Raw genomic sequence first — 26,929 nt, forward strand, 5'->3', positions numbered from 1 at the left:
TAACATGTAGTGTCGTTTCGTTAGATAAAATCCTTCTTTATATCCCAAAAAGTCTGTTTAGTTGGCGCCATCGATTTGAGTAATCCACTCGTTCAACATGGAGAGAAAGGAATCAGAAAATCTACCAGTAAACTTTGTTTCAACAAGTCAAACTACGTTTCTATTAACTCCTCAGATACCCTAAAATGTAATCAAACTATAATATTTCTTACGGAAAGAAGTATGTTCAATAGGAAACCGATTTTAGCAGGTGCGTCTTGTCTTCATCGCTCGTCCAAACACAAATTTCCAAGACTGTGTCTGTGTACTAAAACTCATATTTCTTTATCAATTTGGAAGTTACAAGCCTGAAACCTCGAACATAGACTGCTGACAGCCTGTGGAAGCCATAGGAATTGCATCATGGGAGCTAGAATTCATAATGTGTCATGACTTCCACCGAAGGTGGCTCCTCTTCCTGTTCGGGCGGCACTCGGCGGTCGTCGTCACCTGCCTACTAGCTGCCACCGATTCCCTTTTCTTTTTCTGTTGGTTATGTCTGTATTGGTTTCACCTGTTTCTTGTTTGGGGGTTGTTTCAGGGCTATTTAAGCCTTCTATGCCCGCCTGCTTTGTGCGGGCATGTTCTCTGTTCTGTTTGTGGATGGTTGTGTTTTTGTTCTTTTTCGAACTGTTTGGTGTCCTGTTTGGGTCGGACTTTATTGCACCTGTTGTTTTTGGCGTGACCATTACTTACCGGAATAAATACGGTTTTCCCTATACCTCTGCTCTCTGCGCCTGACTCCGCACCCACCACTCCTAGCTACGTGACAGTATGCCCCTATACTTTCCATTGTTAAGAGCATGGGCTCTCAAAATAAAAATTCTGGTTGGTTTTTCTTTGGATTTTCTCCTAGCATATCTATTGTGTTATAGTCTCCTACATTATTTGAACCTTTCTACAAACTTCAAAGTGTTTTCTTTCCAATGGTACCAATTATATGCATATCCTGGCTTCAGGGCGTGAGCAACAGGCAGTTTACTTTGGGCACGTCAGTCAGGCGGAAATTTAGGGAAAAAAGGGGCCTAGCCCTTGTTCTTAACTGACTTTCCAAGTTAAATAAAGGTTAAATAAAAAAATAGATATCCCTGTTTTTGAGAGAAATGCCTGACTTTGACAGGTGTTGCCTACGGTTTGAGCAAGAAAACAATAACTGATTCGATAAATTGAACGAAGTTGTGCATAGTGCTATCGGAAAGTATTCAGACCCCTTGACTGACTTTGACATTTTTGCAAATGTATTAAAAATAAAAAACAAATACCTTATTTAAATACAGTACCAGTCAAAAGTTTGGACACAGCTACTTATTCAAGGGTTTTTCTTGATTTTGTAGTATTTTCTATATTGTAGAATAATAGTGAAGACAACAAAACTATGAAATAACACATATGGAATCATCTAGTAACCCAACTTTTTTTTTTAACATTATTTTATATTTGAGATTCTTCATAGTAGCCCCCCTTTGCCTTGATGACAGCGTTGCACACGTGTGGCATTCTCTCAACTAGCCTCACAAGGTAGTCACCTGGAATGCATTTCAATAAACAGGTGTGTATTGTTAAAAGTTAATTTGTGGAATTTCTTTCCATCTTAATGCGTTTGAGACAATCAGTTGTGTTGTGACAAGGTAGAGTGGTACACAGAAGACAGCCCTATTTGGTAAAAGACCAAGTCCAAATTATGGCAAAAACAGCTCAAATAAGCAAAGAGAAACGACAGTCCATCATTACTTGAAGACATGGTCATTCAGTCCGGAAGATTTCAAGAACTTTGAAAGATTATTCAAGTGCAGTCACAAAAACCATCAAGCGCTATGATGAAACTGGCTCTCATGAGGACCGCCTCAGGAAAGGAAGACCCAGAGTTACCTGTACCAGCTGAGACACAGGGGTGACCTACTATGCTATACTATACTATACAATACTATGCATGCCTGTCTCTCTTGGCTAAGAGTCGAGGAAAGACTGACCGCATCGCTTCTTGTTTTCATAAGAAACATTCATGTTAGAAATTCCAAATTGTTTGCATAGTCAACTTACACACAGCACTGACACACACACACACACCCTACCAGACAGGCCACCGGGGGTCGTTTCACAGTCCCCAGGTCCAAAGCAAATTCAAGGAAACGTACAGTATTACACCGAGCCATGATTGCATGGAACTCCCTTCCATCTCATAGAGCACAAGCAAACAGCAAACCTGGTTTCAAAAAACAAATAAAGGAACACATCGCGGCACAATGCCTTTCCCCCCAATGTGGCCTACTTTTTGTGTGTACGTCCTGACATGCACGTGTAACTGCTAGATGCACGCACACACACTACATGTTCATGTTTTTAAATGTATGTAAATTGTAAAGTATTTTGTCTGTGATGTATTTTCCCATTATGTGTCGGACCCCAATAAGACTAGCTGTTGCCATTGGCGTCTGCTAAGGGGGATCCTAACAAAATGAAAAACTACGCAAATCAACAGCGTTGGATTGGTGTAAGAATGGACTTTCTACCATATTTCTGACACCAGTCCATTCATTTGTAATCCATTAGGGCAGTGAACAATTATTGTAGAGATAGACAGACCGTTGCCAGTGTCACAGTGTTGAAGACGCATCCACAAGCACACACACACACACACACACACACACACACACACACACACACACACACACACACACACACACACACACACACACACACACACACACACACACACACACACACACACACACACACACACACACACACACACACACACACACACACACACACACACACATCTGGTCTCTGGTCCTGATTTCTCTTGATTAAAGTCAACCAGAAATCCATAGCAGACCTCTCAAGTGGTGACAGGCTACTTCCCAGAGCCAGCCCGGTGCGTATGTGCATCTCGTGTGTGTGTGTGTGTGTCTACACAATTCTTTTCGGAATTTGTACAGTGTGTTTGAGTTTGAAGCTGCGCGTGTATAGGCCATAGTATTTAGGGTCTGTTTTGAAATGTGAGGATGACCGACATTAATATTCATCTATAAATTTGTCAAGCATGAATCTCTCCACCATACTGTTTCTGTATGTGTTTCCATTTGTGTGCCTGTCTGCCTGGGTTGGTTTGTAAAGTGTGTGTGTTTGTATGTGTGGAATGAGCTCTGAGAATGACAGAGGGTTGTGCAGCTCTATGTTCTTCTGTCACTATTCTGGGGCGTGCCTTGTGGTGGAATCTGTTTCTGATTCACACACACACCCATGTCGCTTCACTTTCAGTGATCAGGAGGAATATAATCTCTCTCTGACAATCAACATTTTTCTGTTTACGCTCTCCTTCCTCTTTTCCTAAGTAAATCACATCACTGATGGCTCTGTATACGTGGTTTAACTGAACCCTTTCCTGTAGTGCCAGGCCAAATCATGAAATGGGGAGCACATGAGTTAAGCTGCAGCCCTAATGGACGGGATAAAATGCTGTTTATGACCATATTATGATCACAGTGTAGTTCCCATGCTGATTCTTGCCAACAGTGATTCTTCAGACTCGTACAAACTCACTGCTGGCTTATGTTCTGTGGCCAAACCGACAAACGGGTCTTTTTTAAAGTGTTCAGAAAGGAAAAACTATGTAGAATGTGGTGGAAAGATGATGATCTCTTTGGATAGCTAACTTGCTTTGTCTCTCTCTCCCTTCCCTCTCTTTCTTTCTCCCTCTTTCTTTCTTTTCCTATTCCCCCCACCCTCTCTCTCTCTCTCTTCTCCCCCCTCCCGCCCGCCCAGGTGAAACTGACTCTGGTGACAGCCAGTCCAGGAGGACCAGGGGAGGGGGGTGTGGACGTGTCCTCTGCCCCCAGGCTCAGGCCCTCTCCCCCGGTCAGCCAGCTGGTGCGTCTGCTGTGGGGCGAGGACACGGTGGAGCTCCAGATGTCTATAGGACACATCCCTCACATCGTCATGTACCTGTCACTCAAACTGGACTCAGACTCCCCCCTGGAAGAGGTCAGTTCAGTTGGTCTCAGAAATGGCACCCTATTCCCTATATAGTGCACTGCTTTTGATCAGATCCCATAAGTAAAGTGTAGGACTGGGCGTTACGGTAATCTGATCAACGTTCTAAGGTAACCTCTACCGTGATCTTTCTTTACATTCACTAACACAAATCTACATTTACAGATGCAATTTGTACATTTTGTCACCCAATCTGCAAGTCGAGATAGTAGAGATAGTACATTCGACCAAGAAGCAAAACCTGAAATGAAATAAAACGTATTGTGCCTCTAACTCAGTACTGCTCTAACTGCAGTTCAATGTTAGCTAAGTGCTTCCTTCAGACCCAGTGAAAAGCACCTTATGGATGCAGTTAATTTTTATACAGTCAATGAATGAGTACTTGACTGCATTAAGAGTCATTAAATGTAAAAAAAAATACCCATGTAGGAAATTCCTTGGCGCAACACTTAAAAAGCTTGTTGGCACACAATGTTTTCTGACACAAAGCAGAAGCTTTAGAGAACAGAACTACCGCTCTGGTAGGCTTTCAGATCCAGGGCCTCTGGCTCTTTATAACAACATCCAAAATGTGACACACACACACACACAGTGGAAAAATAGAAACAGGAGAAAGGTGTGAAGAATAAAGTTAGTTCCTCTTGATAATATCTCCCCTGACGATACAAAACCATTACATCAGTAATGGGATAAATAAATGCCAATAATTGCACAAGGATTGAAGTGATTAACGTTAGTTTCACTGACTTCAATACAACAAATTAATTGGATTAAATGACGCTTTTCCAAGTGCTCAAAGTGTTTAACATTGTAAGGGGTGAACTCACACCTCATAGATACATATTAAGTATTTTATACTTTTTGGGCCAGTTTTCCCGCACACAGAACAAGACTTCTCAAGACATAAAAAGCATGCTCAATTGACAAAGTCTAGCACTAAGCCTAAACCTAAACTGTGTCCGGGAAACTACCCTTTAGCTTTGCGGAAGGCAGCCATGCTGGAGCAGACTCAGCAGAGGTCAGAGGACCTGTAGTGAAGGGCTATGTTTTCTTGCTCTGTGGGAAAGTAAAGTACACTGAACAAAAATATAAACGCAGCATGTCAAGTGTTGGTCCTATGTTTCATGAGCTGAAATAAAAGATCCCAGAAATGTTCCATATGCACAGAAAGTTTATTTCCCTCAAATGTTGTGCACAAATGTGCTTGCATCCCTGTTAGTGAGCCATTTCTCTTTTGCCAAGATAATCCACCCGCCTGACTGGTGTGGCATATCAAGAAGCTGATTAAACAGCATGGTCATTACACAGGTGCACCTTGTGCTGGGGACAATAAAAGGCCACTCTCAAATGTGCAGTTTTGTTACACAACACAATGCCACAGATGTCTCAAGTTTTCAGGGAATGTGCAATTGGCATGCTGACTGCAGGAATGTCCACCAGAGCTGTTGCCAAATAACTGAATGTTAAGCCGACTCAACGTTGTTTTCAAGAATTTGGCAGTACGTCCAACTGGCCTCACATCCACAGACAACGTGTATGGTGTTTTGTGGGCGAGCGGTTTGCAGATGTCAAGGTTGTGAACAGAGTGCCCCATGGTGGCGGTGGGGTTATGGTATGGGCAGGCATAAGCTACGGACAACTAACACGTGTATTTTATCGATGGCAATTTGAATGCACAGAAATACTGTGATGAGATCCTGAGGCCCAACATTATTTCTTTTTATAAGGTATCTGTGAGCAACAGATGCATATCTGTATCCCCAGTCATATCATTTATTTATTTAAATTGACTGATTTCCTCATACAGTGGCTTGTGAAAGTTTTCACCCCCCTTGGCATTTTTCCTATTTTGTTTGCTTAAAACCTGGAATTAAAATATATTTTTTGGGGGTTTGTATCATTTGATTTACACAACATGCCTACCACTTTGAAGATGCAAACAATTTTTTTATTGTGAAGCTAACAAGAAATAAGACAAAAAAACACAACTTGAGCGTGCATAACTATTCACCCCCAAGTCAATACTTTGTAGAGCCACCTTTTGCAGCAATTACAGCTGCAAGTCTCCTGGGGTATGTCTCTATAAGCTTGGTACATCTAACCACTGGGATTTTTGCCCATTCTTCAAGGCAAAACTGCTCCAGCTCCTTCAAGTTGGATGGGTTCCGCTGGTGAACAGCAATCTTTAAGTCATACCACCGATTCTCAATTGGATTGAGGTCTGGGCTTTGACAAGGCCATTCCAAGACATTTAAATGTTTCCCCTTAAACCGCTCGAGTGTTGCTTTAGCAGTATGTGTATGGTCATTGTCCTGTTGGAAGGTGAACTGCCGTCCCAGTCTCAAATCTCAGGAAGACAAACAGGTTTCCCTCAAGAATTTACCTGTATTTAGCGCCATCCATTATTCCTTTAATTCCAGTTTCCCAGTCCCTGCCGATGAAAAACATCCCACAGCATGATGCTGCCACCACCATGCTTCACTGTGGGATAGTGTTCTCGGGGTGATGAGAGGTGTTGGGTTTGTGCCAGACATAGCGTTTTCCTTGATGGCCAAAAAGCTCAATTTTAGTCTCATCTGACCAGAGTACGTTCTTCCATATGTTTGGGGAGTCTCCCATATGCCTTTTGGCGAACACCATATATGTTTGCTTATTTTTTCCTTGACGCAATGGTTTTTTTCTGGCCACTCTTCCGTAAAGCCCAGCTCTGTGGAGTTTACGGCTTAAATAGTGGTCCTTTGGACAGATACTCCAATCTCCGCTGTGGAGCATTGCAGCTCCATCAGGGTTATCTTTGGTCTCTTGGTTGCGCCTCTGATTAATGCCCTCCTTGCCTGGTCTGTGAGTTTTGGTGGGCGTCCCTCTCTTGGCAAGTTTGTTGTGGTGCCAAATTCTTTCCATTTTTTAATAATGGATTTAATGATGCTGCGTGGGATATTCAAAGTTTCTGATATTTTTGTATAACCCAACCTTGATTGTATTTCTCCCCAACTTTGTCCCTGACGTGTTTGGAGAGCTTCTTGGTCTTCATGGTGCCCCTTGCTTAGTGGTGTTGCAGACACTGGGGCCTTTCAGAACAGGTGTATATATACTGAGATCATGTGACAGATCATGTGACACTTACATTGCACACAGGTGTACTTTATTTAACTAATTATGTGACTTCTGAAGGTAATTGATTGCACTAGATCAGGGGTGTCAAACTCATTCCACGGAGGGCCTAGTGTCTGCAGGTTTTTGGTTTTTCCTTTCAATAAAGCCCTAGACAACCAGGTGTGGGGAGTTCCTAACTAATTAGTGATGTTAATTCATCAATCAAGTACAAGGGAGGAGCGAAAACCCGCAGACACTCGGCCCCCCGTGGAATGAGTTTGACACCTGTGCACTAGATCTTATTTAGGGACTTCATAGCAAAGGGGTGAATACATATGCACGCAACACTTTTCCGTTTTTTTATTTTTTTTATTTTTTTAAACAAGTAATTTTTTTCATTTCCCTTCACCAATTTTGACTATTTTGTGTATGTTCATTACATGAAATCCAAATAAACATCAATTTAAATTACAGGTTGTAATCCAACAAAATAGGAAAACCGCCAAGGGGGATGAATAGTTTTGCAAGGCACTGTATGAATTGTAACTCAATAATTGCATTTATATTTTTGTTCAGTATAGTAGCTGCGCTTAATTTCAGACACTTTCTCTTTTCTCTCTCTCTCTTAAAATTCTAATTCAAATTCAGATTACTGCTTTGGCAATACCTAAAAATTGCAAATAAAGCAGAGTGGTACAACATTTCAGTAATTACAGACCACTGCAATGAGGATCATGAAATTCAGTTCATTTCAGTAGTAGTAATAATAGTACAGTTGAAGTTGGAAGTTGGAAGTTTACATACACCTTAGCCAAATACATTTAAACTCAGTTTTTCACAATTCCTGACATTTATCCAGAGTAAAAAGGTCAGGTCTTAGGTCAGTTAGGATCACCACTTTATTTTAAGAATGTGAATATCAGAATAATAGTAGAGAGAATGATTTATTTCAGCTTTTATTTCTTTCATCACATTCCCAGTGGGTCAGAAGTTTACATACAAGCAATTAGTATTTGGTAGCATTGCCTTTAAATTGGGATAACTTGGGTCAAATGTTTTGGGTAGCCTTCCACAAGATTCCCACAGTTGGGTGAATTTTGGCCCATTCCTCCTGACAGAGCTGGTGTAACTGAGTCAGGTTTGTAAGCCCCCTTGCTCGCACACGCTTTATCAGTTCTGCCCACACATTTTCTATAGGATTGAGGTCAGGGCTTTGTGATGACCACCCCAATACCTTGACTTTGTTGTCCTTAAGCCATTTTGCCACAACTTTGGAAGTATGCTTGGGATCATTGTCCATTTGGAAGACCCATTTGTGACCAAGCTTTAACTTCCTAACTAATGTCTTGAGATGTTGCTTCTATATATCCACATAATTTTCCTCCCTCATGATGCCATCTATTTCGTGAAGTGCACCAGTCCCTCTTGCAGCAAAGCACCCACACAACATGATGCTGCCATCCCCATGCTGGGTTGGGATGGTGTTCTTCGGCTTGCAAGCGTCCCCATTTTCCTCCAAACATAGGAGGGTCATTATAGCCAAACAGTTCTATTTTTGTTTCATCAGACCAGAGGACATTTCTCCAAAAAGTACGATCTTTGTCCCCATGTGCAGTTGCAAACCGTAGTCTGGCTTTTTTATGGCGGTTTTGGATCAGCGGCTTCTTCCTTGCTGAGCGGCCTTTCAGGTTATGTCGATATAGGACCCGTTTTGCTGATTTCTTTTGATTGTCCCATAATGTCAAGCATAGAGGCACTGAGTTTGAAGGTAGGCCTTGAAATACATCCAGAGGTACACCTCAAATTGACTCAAATGATGTCAATTAGCCTATCAGAAGCTTCTAAAGCCATGACATCATTTTCTGGAATTTTCCAAGCTGTTTAAAGGCACAGTCAACTTAGTGTATGTGAACTTCTGACTCACTGGAATTGTGATACAGTGAGGTAAAAGTGAAATAATCTGTCTGTAAACAATTGTTGGAAAAATGACTTGTGTCATGCACAAAGTGGATGTCCTAACAGACTTGCCAAAACTATAGTTTTTTATCAAGAAATTTGTGGAGTGGTTGAAAAACGTGTTTTAATAACTCCAACCTAAGTGTATGTAAACTTCCGACTTCAACTGTACATACTGTGTAATCATATATACAGGTACAACACTACTGTTGTTGTATGGTGGAATCTTCGGTGGATACATTTAATTAAAAAATAATAATAATTTAAAGGCTAGTAAATCAACAACAATGAAACATTTTGAAATCTGTGTTTTTGTGGGTACACACACAGTGTGAGTGTTTCTAGATTTATTTTCATGGAAAAGGAGGACTTGACAGACTTGACAGGTGAAAGTGATATGGCGGAAGCTGATTGTTAGGTCAGAACATTAAGATGCATCTTGAAGACTGTGCTGGACAGAAATGTTTATTACTAGGAAACCAATCATAGTTTCAGTGCCTGAAGTGTATACTACAAAGCAGGATCAAGGAGTTAGCCAGCTAACTTGCCTGAATATAACTTTGTCTGTGGTACGAGTGTTGGTGTTGTTGACCGAGAGGTGAATGTATGGCATTTTAAGGATTCTCCCAGCTTTTGTCCTTGTTTCCAGGGCTATGAGGCCCTACTCCTCATTCACCCCCCCCCCCTCCCCTCAGCCCCTGTCCAAAGTGGTCAGCCCAAACTCACCCCGGCCCTCTCCTGAAGAGGTCGGCTCCACACCCTTCATAACAGACAGCATGTTGTGGAGAATACTAATATAACAGACAATACAGGGAACCTGCCCTGTGCTCTGTCTTCTCTAACAGACTGTCTGTCTGTCTGTGTACCTTCTCAGCAAGAGATCCTGTACCAGTACCCTGTTTCTGAGGCATCCAGCCAGCTGAAGGGAGTCAGAGGGATCTTCCTCACGCTGTGTGACATGCTGGAGAATGTCACCGGGGGACAGATAGTCAGGTAAACAAAGTCTGTACAATCATATACATATTGTGGGAGCTCAGTAAGTTTTCCAAGGAAATAAGAAAATGTCCACTTCCTGTTTGCCGTGGCCTCCAGAAGTAGTGAAGAAGTTTATTGGGAACAGCAAATAGAGGGTTAGGTTAGTCATGTAAGACTGCCACGGAGGTAGTGAATATACAAAGCCCCAATTAAATATAAAAACTACTAAAAATGGAAATTCCTGCCATGGTTATATTTCTTCACTATCTTTTCTCCTGCACCGGTTCTTCCTCCCGCTTTCCTCTCCTCCTCTCCCCCTCTTTTTTTCTGTGCTCTAACCTTCTGCCTTCTCCCCCTCCTCTCCTCTTCTGTCTTATTCCCCCTCTTTTTTTGTCTGCACTCTACCCGTCTTCTCTTCTTCTTTCTCCTCACCTCCATCCCCCTCTCATCAGCTCGTCTCTCCTGCTCGGTAAACAGCTGGTCCATGTGGGCTACTGGAAGGAGAGCAACAACCTGCTGGTGATCGGCCTGCCTGCTGAGAGGTACCGACCAGTGGAGGCTGCAGAGGGGAGGACGGCTCATAATAATGTCTGGAATGGAGTAAATGGAATGGCATCAAACACATGGAAACCATGTTGTATTTGATACCATTCCACTTATTCAGCTCCAGCCATTACCAAGAGCCCGTTCTCCCCAATTAAGGTGCCGCCAACCTCCTGTGGTACCAACACATCCAATGTCAATCATAGCATCAAATACATACTTCAATATTCAATACACTGTCTCACTCAATCACATGTTAGCTAAATGTTATAGCTTTTCTTGACCATGTACTCTAATCATTTGTTTGATGTCCTCCTCCTCGTTGACTGTGTGTTATGTTCTCTTGTTTCCTTCAGGGTTCCTCTGCTCTCTCTGCAGACGGTAGTGGGAGGTGTGGTCAGGACTCTCAACGTGATGTATGGCTCTCTGGGCAGGTCTGTTGACAGTCTCCAGTCCTAGTCATGGACTAGGGATGCATCCTAAATTTGACCAAAAGTAGTGCACTATGTTAGGAATAGGGTGCCATTTTGGACGCTGGTTTGATTTCCTGGTTCAAGCGGTTCCAGTCTTTATATAATATTACATCAAACCTAAATAGGCTTCTTTCCCTCCACCTCTTCCCTTCCTCCATCTCTCCCTCCATCCCTTCTTCCTCTCCTCCTCAGTGCGTTCTGCCAGGTGGACCACGCCCCCAGACTGGACCATTTCTTCTGCCTGTTCTTCCAGCAGCTGATCCACCCCTCCAGGTTGAGTGACAGCTCTGTGGCCACGCCCCCTGACATCTCGGAGACTCTCTTCCTGGACGGACTGCCGGCGGTCCGGTGGCTCACCCTGCCTCCTGAGATAAAGGTCTGCATGGGTCACAGCTTCAGGCCATGGATGTGATGAAGCACTTTTAGGAACTCCAGTTCATTTGTGTCTTCACCATTTGGTGTTTGTGCTTTCTCATGCTTTAACTACCTTTCTTGTCCTATGAAAAGTGTTTTAGACTCAGGTCAGTGATACATTTAGGAATTTGCTCTTGCTATAATATGAATGGTTTTTTTTAAATCTTGATCAGGGATTGGCAACTCCAGTCCTCTGGGGCTGGAGTGGTGTCACTCTTTCCCCCCATCCCTAGCAAAACACAGCTGATTTAAACTATTTGCATTCTAAACTGAAGATAATGATTAGTTGATTATTGGAGTCAGGTGTGTTAGCTGGGACTGGGGCAAAAGTGTGACACCAATCAGGCCCTGAGGACTGAAGTTGCCCATCCATGATCTTGGATGTCTTTATTGATTTATGTCTCGTCTTTGCTGCCCTCTGCTGTCTGGCGGTAAAAATGACAAGTGATCCTGCCAACCAGTATACTGCTCAGACTGTTCCATGTCGAGATGCTCCAGACCATGGTTGACTCTGCAGCCATTGTTAGTGCAGAAATAAGTACTACGTCTGTGATGTAGAATTACAATTGTATGTCAGAATTCTACTGATCGTCTCTGATCATCTGTCTATCCACAGATGGAGGTTGACACTGTTCTCTCAGACTTTGAATCATCAGATTTTGGAGAAATGGTAAGTCAAATCGTTACATAGGACTCTGGTCAAATCAGTGCACTTTATAGGGAGTAGGGTGCCATTTCAGACGCACAGAAGGTCCAGTCCCCATCCCCATTAAACAGAGCCACCAGCTGTCTCCTTCCCTCTGTTGGGCCTTGTAGTGAGGAGAAGGTGAGTCTATTTCTGGACCTGCCTGTGGATATTTAATGAGCCAGTGAGTGAGTGAGAGAGCAGCAGGCTACTGAATCTTTCATGTCTGACCTTCTGAAACTGATAATGAAGATAGTCTTCTCTCTCTCAGTCAGAGGACTTCTATGGCATGAGGCGTCTCTACGTGACGCTGGGCTCCTGTCTGTTCTACAAGGTGGGTGTCACACACACACCTGTCTGCTGGAGTGCTGTCCTTTCTACACACACTTGACACCTGGGCTCACGGTGAAGCCCAACACCTCACAGACACCCTTGGATGGATAGGAAGAAAGAGCCAGTTAAATGTGATTATATAGATAGTGATTATATAGATAGTGATTATATAGATAGTGATTATATAGATAGTGATTATATAGATAGTGATTATATAGATAGTGATTATATAGATAGTGATTATATAGATAGCATATCATCACCCAGGATAACACGCTGTACTTCTTCATTCCCTGGATGTCACACCATCAGCCTAACAACTAATGCTGACATATGAATGATGTGTAGAAGTAGGTCGTTCAGTAGACTCCAGTCTCCATCCCCATCACCTTAAGTGTAGAGAATGTGTGGCTCTTTAATAAGATCAGGCAACCTGTGTTACTAAAAATATGAACACTATTTTATATTTATTGGGTTATCTGTGTGTGTGCGCGTGTGTGCGTTCTTTCGTTCCTGTGTGTGTGTGTTCTCTGTTTGACTACGTGTGTGTGTGTGTGTGTGTTTGTTTCTATGGGTGTGTGTTCTCTGTGTCTCTACAGGGCTACCTGATAGCCAACCACCTCCCCAAGGAGGACCTGCTGGATGTTTGTCTGTACTGCCAGCACTACTGTCTCCTCCCCCTGGCAGCAGAGCAGCGCGTGGGCCAGCTGGTCATCTGGAGAGAGGTGTTCCCACGACATCGCACCCAGAACCCACAGACACAGACCAATAACAACCACTGTACCAGGCCAGGCTACTGCCAGCCACAGGGACGCTACTTCCTGCTCATAGTGGGACTGGTAAGATCGTAGTATTAAATAGAACACTACGAATGGACATTGGTATCCCGGCAACACTATTAAAAGGACAGCCATCTTGGTCTGGAAAGCTTTCATTCTAGAAACACATTATTTTCTTCTGCATTACTAAAAATAAGAAATGCATCTTAATCCAGTTAGACTTGACCCCTGACCAAAATGGCTGCCATTATACACTTAGACTCCTATCAATCTTTTCCATCTGTGAGTGAGTTGACCCTTTTCCTCCCAGACACTTCTGTGAACCCACACATTCTTTCTCCTTCTCCCCCAGAGGCACTTCATGCAGTGCGTCCTCCTGGAGGCGGGGGGCTGTGCGTCCCCTGCCCTGGGGGCCCCGGGACCAGACTGTGTGTACGTGGACCAGGTCAAGGCCACCCTCCTGCAGCTGGAGGGGCTGGAAGTAGGGATGGAGGAGCGCCTGGCCGCCCCGCCCACACCCTGCCTGTCTTGTGCTGACTGGTTCCTCCCCTCCTCTGCCCGTGACAGGTTAGTTTTAGTTTAATAGTTAAGTTTAGTTTGTTTAATACTTTACAACAAATTAAACTTAGTTTAGTAGTAAAACACACATACACATTTAGGATCTTAATTTGAGCCAGTTTGCTACACCTGGAAAATAAGTTTGCAGCAACAGGAAATGTGAATTATAATTAATTGACATTTTTGTAGGGTTGATACCTTTTTGTAAGGGAAAATCAAGTCTGAAATTTCAAAGTGGAAATTACAAACTTCAGAAGCCTTTTTTAACCTCAAATACAGTGCTTTCGGAAAGTATTCAGACCCCTTCACTTTTTCTACTTAGTTACATTAGAGCCTTATTCTAAAATTGATTAAATACTTTTTTTCCCTCATCAATCTACACACAATACCCCATAATGACAAAGTGAAAACTTGTTTTTAGACATTTTTGCAAATGTATTAAACTTTAAAAAAACAGAATTAACATAGCTATTCAGACCCTTTGCTATGAGACTCAAAATGTGAGCACAGGTGCATCCTGTTTCCATTGATCATCCATGAGATGTTTCTCCAACTTGATTGGAGTCCACCTGTGGTAAACCCACAGTTGACAGTGCATGTCAGAGCAAAACCAAGCCATGAGGTCGAAATAGATCTGGGGAAGGGTACCAGAAAACACAGTGGCCTCCATCATTCTTAAATGGTAGAAGTTTGGAACCACCAAGAAACTGAGCCATCGGGGGAGAATGGCCTTGGTCAGGGAGGTGACCAAGAACCCGATGGTCACTCTGACAGCTCCAGAGTTCCTCTGAGGAGATGGGAGAATCTTCTAGAAGGACAACCATCTCTGCAGTACTCCACCAATCAGGCCTTAAAACCTCTTATGGCTGAGACGGGCTAAGATCCCGTTAACGGGATCGATTTGACAGCAAGCCAGTGAAAGTGCAGGGTACCAAATTCAAACAACAGGAATCTCATAATTAAAATTCCTCAAACATACAAGTATTTCACACCATTTTAAAGATAAACTTGTTGTTAATCCCACCACAATGTCCGATTTCAAAAAGGCTTTACGACGAAAGCACACCAAACGATTATGTTAGGTCAGTACATAGTCACAGAAAAACACAGCCATTTTTCCAGCCAAAGAGAGGAGTCACAAAAAGCAGAAATAGAGATAAAATTAATCACTAACTGTTTGTGATCTTCATCAGATGACACTCATAGGACTTCATGTTACACAATACATGTATGTTTTGTTCCATAAAGTTCATATTTATATCCAAAAATCTCTGTTTACATTGGCGCGTTATGTTCAGTAGTTCCAAAACATCCGGTGATTTTGCAGAGAGCCACATCAATTTACAGAAATACTCATAATAAACAAAAATAAAAGATACAACTGTAATGCATGGAATTTTAGATCCACTTCTCCTTAATGCAACTGCTGTGTCAGATTTTAAAAAAACCTTACGGAAAAAGCACACCATGCAATAATCTGAGTACAGCGCTCAGAAAACAAAACAAGCCATACAGATATCCGCCATGTTGTGGAGTCAACAGAAGTCAGAAACAGCATTATAAATATTCACTTACCTCTGATGATCTTCATCAGAATGCACTCCCAGGAATCCCAGTTCCCCAATAATTGTTTGATTTGTTCGATAAAGTCCATCATTTATGTCCAAATACCTCCTTTTTGTTTGCGCGTTTAGTACACAATCCAAACTCACGACGCGCGGGCAAGTCCAGGTGAAAGTTCAGACGAGAAGTCATATTACAGTTTGTAAAAACATGTCAAACGAAGTATAGAATCAATCTTTAGGATGTTTTTATCATAAATCTTCAATAATGTTTCAACAGGAGAATTCCTTTGTCTGTAGGAATACAATGGAACAGAGCTAACTCTCACGTGAGCGCGCGTGATCAGCTCATGCCACTCTGGCAGACCCATGACTCATTCAGCTCTCATTCCCCCCTCCTTCACAGTAGAAGCGTCAAACAAGGTTCTAAAGACTGTTGACATCTAGTGGACGCCTTAGGAAGTGCAATATGACCCCATAGACACTGTATATTGGAAAGGCAAACCTACAAACCTCAGATTTCCCACTTCCTGGTTGGATTTTTTCTCAGGTTTTTTGCCTGCCATATGAGTTCTGTTATACTCACAGACATCATTCAAACAGTTTTAGAAACTTCAGAGTGTTTTCTATCCAGCTCTACTAATAATATGCATATATTAGCAACTGGGTCTGAGTAGCAGGCAGTCTACTCTGGGCACCTTATTCATCCAAGCTACTCAATACTGCCCCCAGACATAAGAAGTTAATGGTAGAGTGGCCAGACAGTAGCCACTCTGCAGTGAAAGGTACATGACAGCCTGCTTGGAGTTTGCCAGAAGGCACCTAAAGGACTCTGATCATGAGAAAAAATATTATCTGGTTGATGAAACCACGATTGAACTCTTTGGCCTGAATTCCAAGTGTCATGTCTGGAAGAAAACCGGTACCACTCATCACCTGGCCAATACCACCCCTATGGTGAAACATTGTGGTGGCAGCATCATACTGTGGGAATGTTTTTCAGCATCAGGGACTGGGAGACTAGTCAGGAATGAGGGAAAGATGAATGTAGCAAATTACAGAGAGATCCTTGAATAAACCCTGCTCCAAAGCGCTCAGGACCTCAGACTGGGGCGGAGGTTCACCTTCCAACAGGACAACGACCCTAAGCACACAGCCAAGCCAACGCAGGAGTGGCTTCGGGACAAAGCTGAATGTCCTTGAGTGGCCCAGCCAGAGCTTGGACTTAAACCCGATCGAACATCTCTGGAGAGACCTGAAAATAGCTGTGCAGCGACGCTCCCCATCCAACCTGACAGAGCTTGAGAGGATCTGCAGAGAGGAATGGGAGAAACTCCCCAAATACAGGTGTGCCAAGCTTGTAGCATCATACCCAAGAAGATTCGAGGCTGTAATCGCTGCCATAGGTGCTTCAACAAAGTACTGAGTAAAGGGTCTGAATACTTATGTAAATGTGATATTTCAGTTTTTTTTGCAAAACAAAATCAAAAAAACTTTTTTTTGATTTGTCATTATCGAGTATTGTTTTTAGGAAAAAAAAACTATTTAATACATTTTAGAATAAGGCTGTAACGTAACAAAATGTGAAAAAAGTGAATGGGTCCGAATACTTTCCAAATGCACTGTACACTACAAGTTTTACATTTCCTGCATTGTAAGGAAGTTATCCTGCGAAAGGGTGATCAAATTAAGATCCGACATTGGTATAAAATCCTCCAGGATGAGACAAAAAGGTCAGAATACTTACTTCCATTGTGGTCCTCAGGTTGGACACCATGGCTGCATCGTCCCCTGTCCTCAGTAAGCTGGCTGGGGCTGTGAAGCCACCGTCCTCCACCCAAGGAGGGGGGAAGGGAGTGGGCAGGAGCCTCTTCGGAGGGGGTGCCCGGAGACCTAGCCCCCAGAGGAGTCAGTCGGACAGTGGGAGCGAGGGACAGACGGAGGGGGGTGTAGGAGGGCAGACAGGGCTCAGTCCACACTCCACCCCGGACTCAGCCCGGAAGCTGGACGGGCGGAGAGACTCGCTGGGTTCTGGTGGATCTGATGGGAGTGGAGCCAGTGGAGGTATATTCAAGGTATCGTCATAACCTTCCCCCTTGCTAAGGTTCCATCAGCTGTATTTACATTTACATTTAAGTCATTTAGCAGACGCTCTTATCCAGAGCGACTTACAAATTGGTGCATTCACCTAATGACATCCAGTGGAGCAGCCACTTTACAATAGTGCATCTAAATCTTTTAAGGGGGGGGGGGGGGGGGCAGAAGGATTGCTTTATCCTATCCTAGGTATTCCTTGAAGAGGTGGGGTTTCAGGTGTCTCCGGAAGGTGGTGATTGACTCCGCTGTCCTGGCGTCGTGAGGGAGTTTGTTCCACCATTGGGGTGCCAGAGCAGCGAACAGTTTTGACTGGGCTGAGCGGGAACTGTACTTCCTCAGTGGTAGGGAGGCGAGCAGGCCAGAGGTGGATGAACGCAGTGCCCTTGTTTGGGTGTAGGGCCTGATCAGAGCCTGAAGGTACTGAGGTGCCGTTCCCCTCACAGCTCCGTAGGCAAGCACCATGGTCTTGTAGCGGATGCGAGCTTCAACTGGAAGCCAGTGGAGAGAGCGGAGGAGCGGGGTGACGTGAGAGAACTTGGGAAGGTTGAACACCAGACGGGCTGCGGCGTTCTGGATGAGTTGTAGGGGTTTGATGGCACAGGCAGGGAGCCCAGCCAACAGCGAGTTGCAGTAATCCAGACGGGAGATGACAAGTGCCTGGATTAGGACCTGCGCCGCTTCCTGTGTGAGGCAGGGTCGTACTCTGCGGATGTTGTAGAGCATGAACCTACAGGAACGGGCCACCGCCTTGATGTTAGTTGAGAACGACAGGGTGTTGTCCAGGATCACGCCAAGGTTCTTAGCGCTCTGGGAGGAGGACACAATGGAGTTGTCAACCGTGATGGCGAGATCATGGAACGGGCAGTCCTTCCCCGGGAGGAAGAGCAGCTCCGTCTTGCCGAGGTTCAGCTTGAGGTGGTGATCCGTCATCCACACTGATATGTCTGCCAGACATGCAGAGATGCGATTCGCCACCTGGTCATCAGAAGGGGGAAAGGAGAAGATTAGTTGTGTGTCGTCTGCATAGCAATGATAGGAGAGACCATGTGAGGTTATGACAGAGCCAAGTGACTTGGTGTATAGCGAGAATAGGAGAGGGCCTAGAACAGAGCCCTGGGGGACACCAGTGGTGAGAGCGCGTGGTGAGGAGACAGATTCTCGCCACGCCACCTGGTAGGAGCGACCTGTCAGGTAGGACGCAATCCAAGCGTGGGCCGCGCCGGAGATGCCCAACTCGGAGAGGGTGGAGAGGAGGATCTGATGGTTCACAGTATCGAAGGCAGCCGATAGGTCTAGAAGGATGAGAGCAGAGGAAAGAGAGTTAGCTTTAGCAGTGCGGAGCGCCTCCGTGATACAGAGAAGAGCAGTCTCAGTTGAGTGACTAGTCTTGAAACCTGACTGATTTGGATCAAGAAGGTCATTCTGAGAGAGATAGCAGGAGAGCTGGCCAAGGACGGCACGTTCAAGAGTTTTGGAGAGAAAAGAAAGAAGGGATACTGGTCTGTAGTTGTTGACATCGGAGGGATCGAGTGTAGGTTTTTTCAGAAGGGGTGCAACTCTCGCTCTCTTGAAGACGGAAGGGACGTAGCCAGCGGTCAGGGATGAGTTGATGAGCGAGGTGAGGTAAGGGAGAAGGTCTCCGGAAATGGTCTGGAGAAGAGAGGAGGGGATAGGGTCAAGCGGGCAGGTTGTTGGGCGGCCGGCCGTCACAAGACGCGAGATTTCATCTGGAGAGAGAGGAGAGAAAGAGGTCAAAGCACAGGGTAGGGCAGTGTGAGCAGAACCAGCGGTGTCGTTTGACTTAGCAAACGAGGATCGGATGTCGTCGACCTTCTTTTCAAAATGGTTGACGAAGTCGTCTGCAGAGAGGGAGGAGGGGGGGGGAGGGGGAGGAGGATTCAGGAGGGAGGAGAAGGTGGCAAAGAGCTTCCTAGGGTTAGAGGCAGATGCTTGGAATTTAGAGTGGTAGAAAGTGGCTTTAGCAGCAGAGACAGAAGAGGAAAATGTAGAGAGGAGGGAGTGAAAGGATGCCAGGTCCGCAGGGAGGCGAGTTTTCCTCCATTTCCGCTCGGCTGCCCGGAGCCCTGTTCTGTGAGCTCGCAATGAGTCGTCGAGCCACGGAGCGGGAGGGGAGGACCGAGCCGGCCTGGAGGATAGGGGACATAGAGAGTCAAAGGATGCAGAAAGGGAGGAGAGGAGGGTTGAGGAGGCAGAATCAGGAGATAGGTTGGAGAAGGTTTGGGCAGAGGGAAGAGATGATAGGATGGAAGAGGAGAGAGTAGCGGGGGAGAGAGAGCGAAGGTTGGGACGGCGCGATACCATCCGAGTAGGGGCAGTGTGGGAAGTGTTGGATGAGAGCGAGAGGGAAAAGGATACAAGGTAGTGGTCGGAGACTTGGAGGGGAGTTACAATGAGGTTAGTGGAAGAACAGCATCTAGTAAAGATGAGGTCAAGCGTATTGCCTGCCTTGTGAGTAGGGGGGGAAGGTGAGAGGGTGAGGTCAAAAGAGGAGAGGAGTGGAAAGAAGGAGGCGGAGAGGAATGAGTCAAAGGTAGACATGGGGAGGTTAAAGTCACCCAGAACTGTGAGAGGTGAGCCGTCCTCAGGAAAGGAGCTTATCAAGGCATCAAGCTCATTGATGAACTCTCCAAGGGAACCTGGAGGGCGATAAATGATAAGGATGTTAAGCTTGAAAGGGCTGGTAACTGTGACAGCATGGAATTCAAAGGAGGCGATAGACAGATGGGTAAGGGGAGAAAGAGAGAATGACCACTTGGGAGAGATGAGGATCCCGGTGCCACCACCCCGCTGACCAGAAGCTCTCGGGGTGTGCGAGAACACGTGGGCAGACGAAGAGAGAGCAGTAGGAGTAGCAGTGTTATCTGTGGTGAGCCATGTTTCCGTCAGTGCCAAGAAGTCGAGGGACTGGAGGGACGCATAGGCTGAGATGAGCTCTGCCTTGTTGGCCGCGGATCGGCAGTTCCAGAGGCTACCGGAGACCTGGAACTCCACGTGGGTCGTGCGGGCTGGGACCACCAGGTTAGGGTGGGCGCGGCCACGCGGTGTGAGGCGTTTGTATGGTCTGTGCAGAGAGGAGAGAACAGGGATAGACAGACACATATTTGACAGGCTACAGAAGAGGCTACGCTAAAGCAAAGGGGATTAGAATGACAAGTGGGCTACACGTCTCGAATGTTCAGAAAGTTAAGCTTACGTAGCAAAAAATCAATAAAATTAAAAATCTTATTGACTAAAATGATATAGTACTGCTGGCTGGTGAAGTAGCCTGGCTAGCAGTAGCTGCGTTGTTGAAAGTGAAGCTGGCTAGGTGACCTCGACAGTTTCTCTAAGTTTCTCTAAACTACACAATTATCATGGATACAAGGACAGCAAAGACAACTAGCTAACACTACGCTAATCAAGTCGTTCCGTTGTAATGTAAGTTTCTACAGTGCTGCTATTCGGTAGAAGTTGGCTAGCTAGCAGTGTTAGCTAGCAGTGTTGGCTAGGTAGGAGGACGGCAGCGCGGCAGGCGAAACTAGCTGGCTAGCTAACCGATAATTACTCAGAGTTACACAATTATCTTAGATACAAAGCTAGCAAAGAAAACTATGTAGTTAGCTAACACTACACAAAACAAGTCGTTCCGTTGTATTGTAATCGTTTCTACAATGCTCTTCGGTGGCAAGCTGGCTAGCTAGCAGTGTTGGCTACGTTGCGTTAATTTCGAACGAAAATAGCTCGCTAGCGAACCTCAATAACGACGCAATTATGTTTGATAAAAGACGGCTATGTAGCTAGCTAAGATCAAACAAATCAAACCGTTGTACTGTAATGAAAATGAAAATCAGACCGTTGTACTATAATGAAATGTAATGAAAAGTTATACTACTATTCGGTAGACGGTGGACGTTTGCTAGCTGCTGGGCAGATAGCAGTGGACAACGAGACGACGAAATACGATAATTACGCAGTTATCTTTGATACACAGACGGCTATGTAGCTAGTTAAGAAGAAATTGCTAAGGTTGGACAAATTAAATCGTTGTACTATAATGAAATGTAATGAAAAGTTATAAAAGTTATACTACCTGCAGAGCGAATGCAGAGCGAATGCAAATGCGACCGCTCGCCCCAAACCGGATGTATGTATGACTTTGATACATTACATTGGGTAGACACGCATACACAACTAGGAGAAAGGATAGTTTTTAGTGAGCACAGTATGCGTGGGAATCTATGGCTTTTGTCATTTACCAATGGATTTTTTGTTGTATATTTGTCCCCCTAGATTCCCAAGATGAAGCACCCTAACCCATTCTACCTGGGCACCCTGAAGAAGAGTCTGACAGAGAGAGAGACAGAGGAGATGTACCACACCATTAAGTGAGTGAAACAGGCCAACAATGTTATAAGTTAGTTTATCCTTATTGTAATAATGGTCTAACGTCCCATTCCATCTCATTCCATCATTTTTTTATTACATTCCATCCATTCTCTATCATTCCATTCCATTATTTTCTATTCCATCCATTCTATTCCATCCGTTTCTATTCCATCCATTCTCTACTATTCTATCCCATTCCACACTCTCTCTCTGTGCTGTGTTCCCAGGTTGACATCTGGGGCAGAGAACACTCTGTTCCACTATGTGCTGATGGAGACAGTACAGGGTATCTTCATAGCTCCGACACACAGGGAGCTGGCCAAGCTCAGCGGCTCCATCCACCCTCAGCTCATACGTAACTTCCACCACTGCTGCCTCTCCATACGGGCCACCTTCCAGCAGAGTCTACCGTCCAGGGTGAGATACAAAACACACACACGGGTGTGTATATGCACATGCACGCACATACCCAGACACACTCGTGCGCATGCTCTCTCACACACACACACACACACACACACACACACACACACACACACACACACACACACACACATACACACACTCTTTCTCTCTCACACACACACACACACACACACACACACAACACATCCTCATATGTAACAATGTGTCTGAGTTGTAATAGCCTCGTCGCGAACGAGGCATCCCTAAAATGGGAAGCCTGGGGAAGTTCCATGACAGAAATCATCTAGAGAGGGGTCGGAACCGTTGTAAATCAGTGACGCCTCGCAACACATCAAACCAATCAAATTAGTGACGTAGGGACAACATTTCTCTGTTATTTCGAGATGAGCTAAAGCTGCTGCAAGAGGGGAGAAATGGCCTACAATGCTGACCATATCAATATTTTAAATGTTGATGTATTTGGCTGGAAAGCATGAGGGACAATAAATAGCTAGCCACAATGCGGTTCGTGTTAATAAGTCAGCTAACCATGTAAGCTACCTAGGTATAACTAACTAGCTAGTTACATTTCTCTCACGATTATAAAGCCTACACATTTTTTATAAAAACAGCATATTATTGACCTAAAAGGTTAGCTGTGTTAGCCCAGTCGCTAGCCTATACAGGGTCAGTGATACATAGAGCTACCATGTGCTGTCTATCTATGGGAACAACTGCAATCATTTTGCATGTAACATTGCTAAAATGAATGAATGACCACAGTGCTGAGGCGCCACTACAGCCTGGTGTTTGATCCCAGGCTGTTTCACAACCGGCTGTGACCAGGAGCCCCATAGGATGGCCCAGCGCAGTCCGGGGCAGGGGAGGGTTTCGCCGGTGGGGCTTTTCTTGGCACATCGTGCTCTAGCGACTCCTTGTGACTGGGCCGGGCGCCTGCAAGCTGACCCCAGACGTCAGTCGAACGGTGTTTCCTCCGACACATTGTTGCGGCTGTAGGCTAACTCAACTGAGCTGCTATCTAGTTAACTTTTCACACTGTTAAACTATATTCATTCAATGTCATCAGCTAGCTAACTTTCTATTAGATCGCTGCGGGTTAACCGAGCAGTGTGATAAGAAGTAGCGGAACACACCTGTTCAGGGCCTGATTAGTACTGGGATGGGAGACCGCCTGGGAATACCAGGTGCCGTAAGCTAAAAATATATATTCAAATGTTTTAAATACAATGTTACCTGTAATGCTCATCCCCTATACCAGCGGTGGCCAATCTTGCTCCACTGATCCCTGATCTATTGGGTGAGCAGACTTCTATTCGAACCCAGCAATAGCACACTTGATTATCAACTCATTAGATTTGATATGTAGAATCAGGTGTGTTATTGCTGGGCTGAAACAGAACCCTGCACACCCAGAGACCTCTAGCAGGATTGGCCTGCTCCAATTCTAATAGGTTTATACATTGTGTGTGTTTTCTTACTGTATTTTTGTATACAACATTTGCTAACATATAGGATATACCCTTAGTCTCTTGGGATATTCATTGGAACTCTATTCATCTGCAAACATGCTTTCACAGCTTTCCATATCTGTGGACAGAAAACATCACAAAGAAACAGGCTTCAGAATACTCATATTAGACAATACTGAATATTATGTTGCTATTATCTCTCTCTCCTCAAAGTTGTCCTCTCTAGGGACTGGAACAGGATAATATTTTCCTGCCACAAAATTACCTGCCCTATCCAGTAGCCTTTACTGACAGCTGGAGCTGCAATTTCACCCTCTCCCATGGCTGTTATCTACAAATGCATTTGGAGACTGTTTTTAATTTACAATGATTACATCAAGATAGCGATCTAATAGGAATTTAGCTAGCTGATGACATTTAATTAACTTAGCTAAACAGTGTGAAAGTTAGCTAGATAGCAGCTCAGTCGAGTTAGCCTGCAAAGTGGCCTACTGTAGCCAGCTAGCTAGCTAATAATACATTGTTTTTAACATTTAAAAAATGTATTTACTTACTTGAATAGGTTCTCCCATTGCATCTGTTTTTTTGGTCCTTACAAAAACAAAATAATGGACAATCTTTACAATATATTTGGTGGTAGCACGCTGCGGTCTAAGCCACTGCATCTCAGTGCTAGAGGCGTCACTACAGACCCTGGTTCGATCCCGGTTTAGAACGTGCTAGGACGTTTGACTTTACCAGCGTAATCCACTCTCAATTTCAATATATATAAATCACAGACTGTCGGCCACACTTGATAACTTAAAAAATAGCACTTGAAACTAGCATAGGGAACAACTACCCAGACGGGAAACAGTGACACACAGAACACACCCTTCTATGGGTGTGTGGGGGAGGGTTCTTGAAATCTAACATCCTATCAAAATCTTGCAGTTGAGGAATAACGGGGCATTGTCTGTGTCATATTTTGATGATTGTTAAATTGTAAAAAAAAAAAGAAATGCCAATAAATATATTCTACCAAAAAAATATTATCTTGCAGTTGGGAGCCAGCAAACAATTCAAACTGTTTTTGCAATACAAAATTCTCCTTGGAGGTATGATAACGATGATTTTTGGGATGTATGGCAATGCGAGACTAGAGTTGTAATAACAAAGGTAGTGTTTATGTATAAAATCATAGACTTCTCTCTCTATATAAATGTGTGTTTATCTCTGTTAGCAGGGTAGGCGGGGTAATGACAGACCCCAGAGGACCCATGGGCTGGGCCCAGTGAAGGAACACGGGGTTCTGTTCCAGTGTAAACCTGAGAACTGGACCGACCAGAGGAAGCCTGCTCCCACCATGACCTACTGGGTGATAGGGTATATGACAGTAAAAAATACTAAATGGTACCCTGTTCCCTATGTAGTGCACTATTTAAAATGTGTGAGGAGTCAATACTGCCATCTCAAATGGCTTCCTATTCTATATAGTGCACACTAGGGCGCTCCGCTCATATGTAGTGTACAGTAAATGGTGAATAGTGTACGTGAGAGAACAAAGTGTTTCTAGTCAGATCTTAAATGGCACCCTATTCCCTATGTAGTGCACAATTTAGAGATCTAGCCAATATACTATATGAGGAAACACTTTATCTTCTCACGTACACTATTCTCCATATGCTGTAGACTAGATTTGACCAGAGCAGCTCAGTGTACTGAGGAATAGGGTGCCAATTAAGACAAAGCCAACTGTGTCTGTGCTTACATAGTGTGACAGCCCACCCAACGCCACTGTATATGATTGAGTCTCCCATTATGATATTTATTTAGCCTCTGTTGCTATACAGGGTCAGTGTTATGGATTTGTGTGTGTTGGCAGCATTATGAGTGATGTCTTTATGAATGAATGTAGGGTTTGTAGTGTAGGGATGGTGGTCTGTCCTTGTAGAAATGACTGATAGCACTTTGGTTCTGTCTCGGGCTGTTGATTTTGGACGTGCTGTTGATTTTGGACGTGCTCCTGGGTTTGGGAGGGCTGTGTGTGTGTGTGTGTGTGTGTGTGTGTGTGTGTGTGTGTGTGTGTGTGTGTGTGTGTGTGTGTGTGTGTGTGAGAGAGAGACTACAGGTGGCCCTCAGGGAGAGAGGTCTATCTGAGTGGTAAAGAAGGGAAGTAAAACTGTCTGGGTGGTAGAGTAAAGAAGGGAAGTAAAACTGTCTGGGTGGTAGAGTAAAGAAGGGAAGTAAAACTGTCTGGGTGGTAGAGTAAAGAAGGGAAGTAAAACTGTCTGGGTGGTAGAGTAAAGAAGGGAAGTAAAACTGTCTGGGTGGTAGAGTAAAGAAGGGAAGTAAAACTGTCTGGGTGGTAGAGTAAAGAAGGGAAGTAAAACTGTCTGGGTGGTAGAGTAAAGAAGGGAAGTAAAACTGTCTGGGTGGTAGAGTAAAGAAGGGAAGTAAAACTGTCTGGGTGGTAGAGTAAAGAAGGGAAGTAAAACTGTCTGGGTGGTAGAGTAAAGAAGGGAAGTAAAACTGTCTGGGTGGTAGAGTAAAAAAGGGAAGTAAAACTGTCTGGGTGGTAGAGTAAAGAAGGGAAGTAAAACTGTCTGGGTGGTAGAGTAAAGAAGGGAAGTAAAACTGTCTGGGTGGTAGAGTAAAGAAGGGAAGTAAAACTGTCTGGGTGGTAGAGTAAAAAAGGGAAGTAAAACTGTCTGGGTGGTAGAGTAAAGAAGGGAAGTAAAACTGTCTGGGTGGTAGAGTAAAGAAGGGAAGTAAAACTGTCTGGGTGGTAGAGTAAAGAAGGGAGGTAAAACTGTCTGGGTGGTGGAGTAAAGAAGGGAAGTAAAACTGTCTGGGTGGTAGAGTAAAGAAGGGAAGTAAAACTGTCTGGGTGGTGGAGTAAAGAAGGGAAGTAAAACTGTCTGGGTGGTAGAGTAAAGAAGGGAAGTAAAACTGTCTGGGTGGTGGAGTAAAGAAGGGAAGTAAAACTGTCTGGGTGGTAGAGTAAAGAAGGGAAGTAAAACTGTCTGGGTGGTAGAGTAAAGAAGGGAAGTAAAACTGTCTGGGTGGTAGAGTAAAGAAGGGAAGTAAAACTGTCTGGGTGGTAGAGTAAAGAAGGGAGGTAAAACTGTCTGGGTGGTAGAGTAAAGAAGGGAAGTAAAACTGTCTG

At 44.3% G+C, this 26,929-nt stretch overlaps 1 protein-coding gene across 4 annotated transcripts in view; it reads left to right on the top strand.

Moving 5' to 3' along the window:
- Nucleotides 1-26,929, top strand: part of intu (inturned planar cell polarity protein) — a 51,627-nt gene that overhangs the window by 22,914 nt on the left and 1,784 nt on the right. For 2 of the 4 annotated variants that reach the window (XM_055900965.1, XM_055900963.1), the window contains exons 4-16: nucleotides 3,805-4,023; nucleotides 9,956-10,074; nucleotides 10,509-10,598; nucleotides 10,956-11,033; nucleotides 11,265-11,448; nucleotides 12,103-12,156; nucleotides 12,443-12,505; nucleotides 13,104-13,343; nucleotides 13,636-13,850; nucleotides 17,169-17,478; nucleotides 21,791-21,885; nucleotides 22,114-22,303; nucleotides 25,004-25,146. In XM_055900965.1, coding sequence (XP_055756940.1) covers nucleotides 3,805-4,023; nucleotides 9,956-10,074; nucleotides 10,509-10,598; nucleotides 10,956-11,033; nucleotides 11,265-11,448; nucleotides 12,103-12,156; nucleotides 12,443-12,505; nucleotides 13,104-13,343; nucleotides 13,636-13,850; nucleotides 17,169-17,478; nucleotides 21,791-21,885; nucleotides 22,114-22,303; nucleotides 25,004-25,146 — 2,000 coding nt within the window. The remainder of the gene's footprint in view (nucleotides 1-3,804; nucleotides 4,024-9,955; nucleotides 10,075-10,508; nucleotides 10,599-10,955; nucleotides 11,034-11,264; nucleotides 11,449-12,102; nucleotides 12,157-12,442; nucleotides 12,506-13,103; nucleotides 13,344-13,635; nucleotides 13,851-17,168; nucleotides 17,479-21,790; nucleotides 21,886-22,113; nucleotides 22,304-25,003; nucleotides 25,147-26,929) is intronic. The other 2 variants (XM_055900967.1, XM_055900964.1) reach the window with 1 other exon arrangement.

This window comes from Salvelinus fontinalis, chromosome 36 (assembly GCF_029448725.1).
Source record: "Salvelinus fontinalis isolate EN_2023a chromosome 36, ASM2944872v1, whole genome shotgun sequence".
Classification (NCBI taxonomy): domain Eukaryota; kingdom Metazoa; phylum Chordata; class Actinopteri; order Salmoniformes; family Salmonidae; genus Salvelinus; species Salvelinus fontinalis.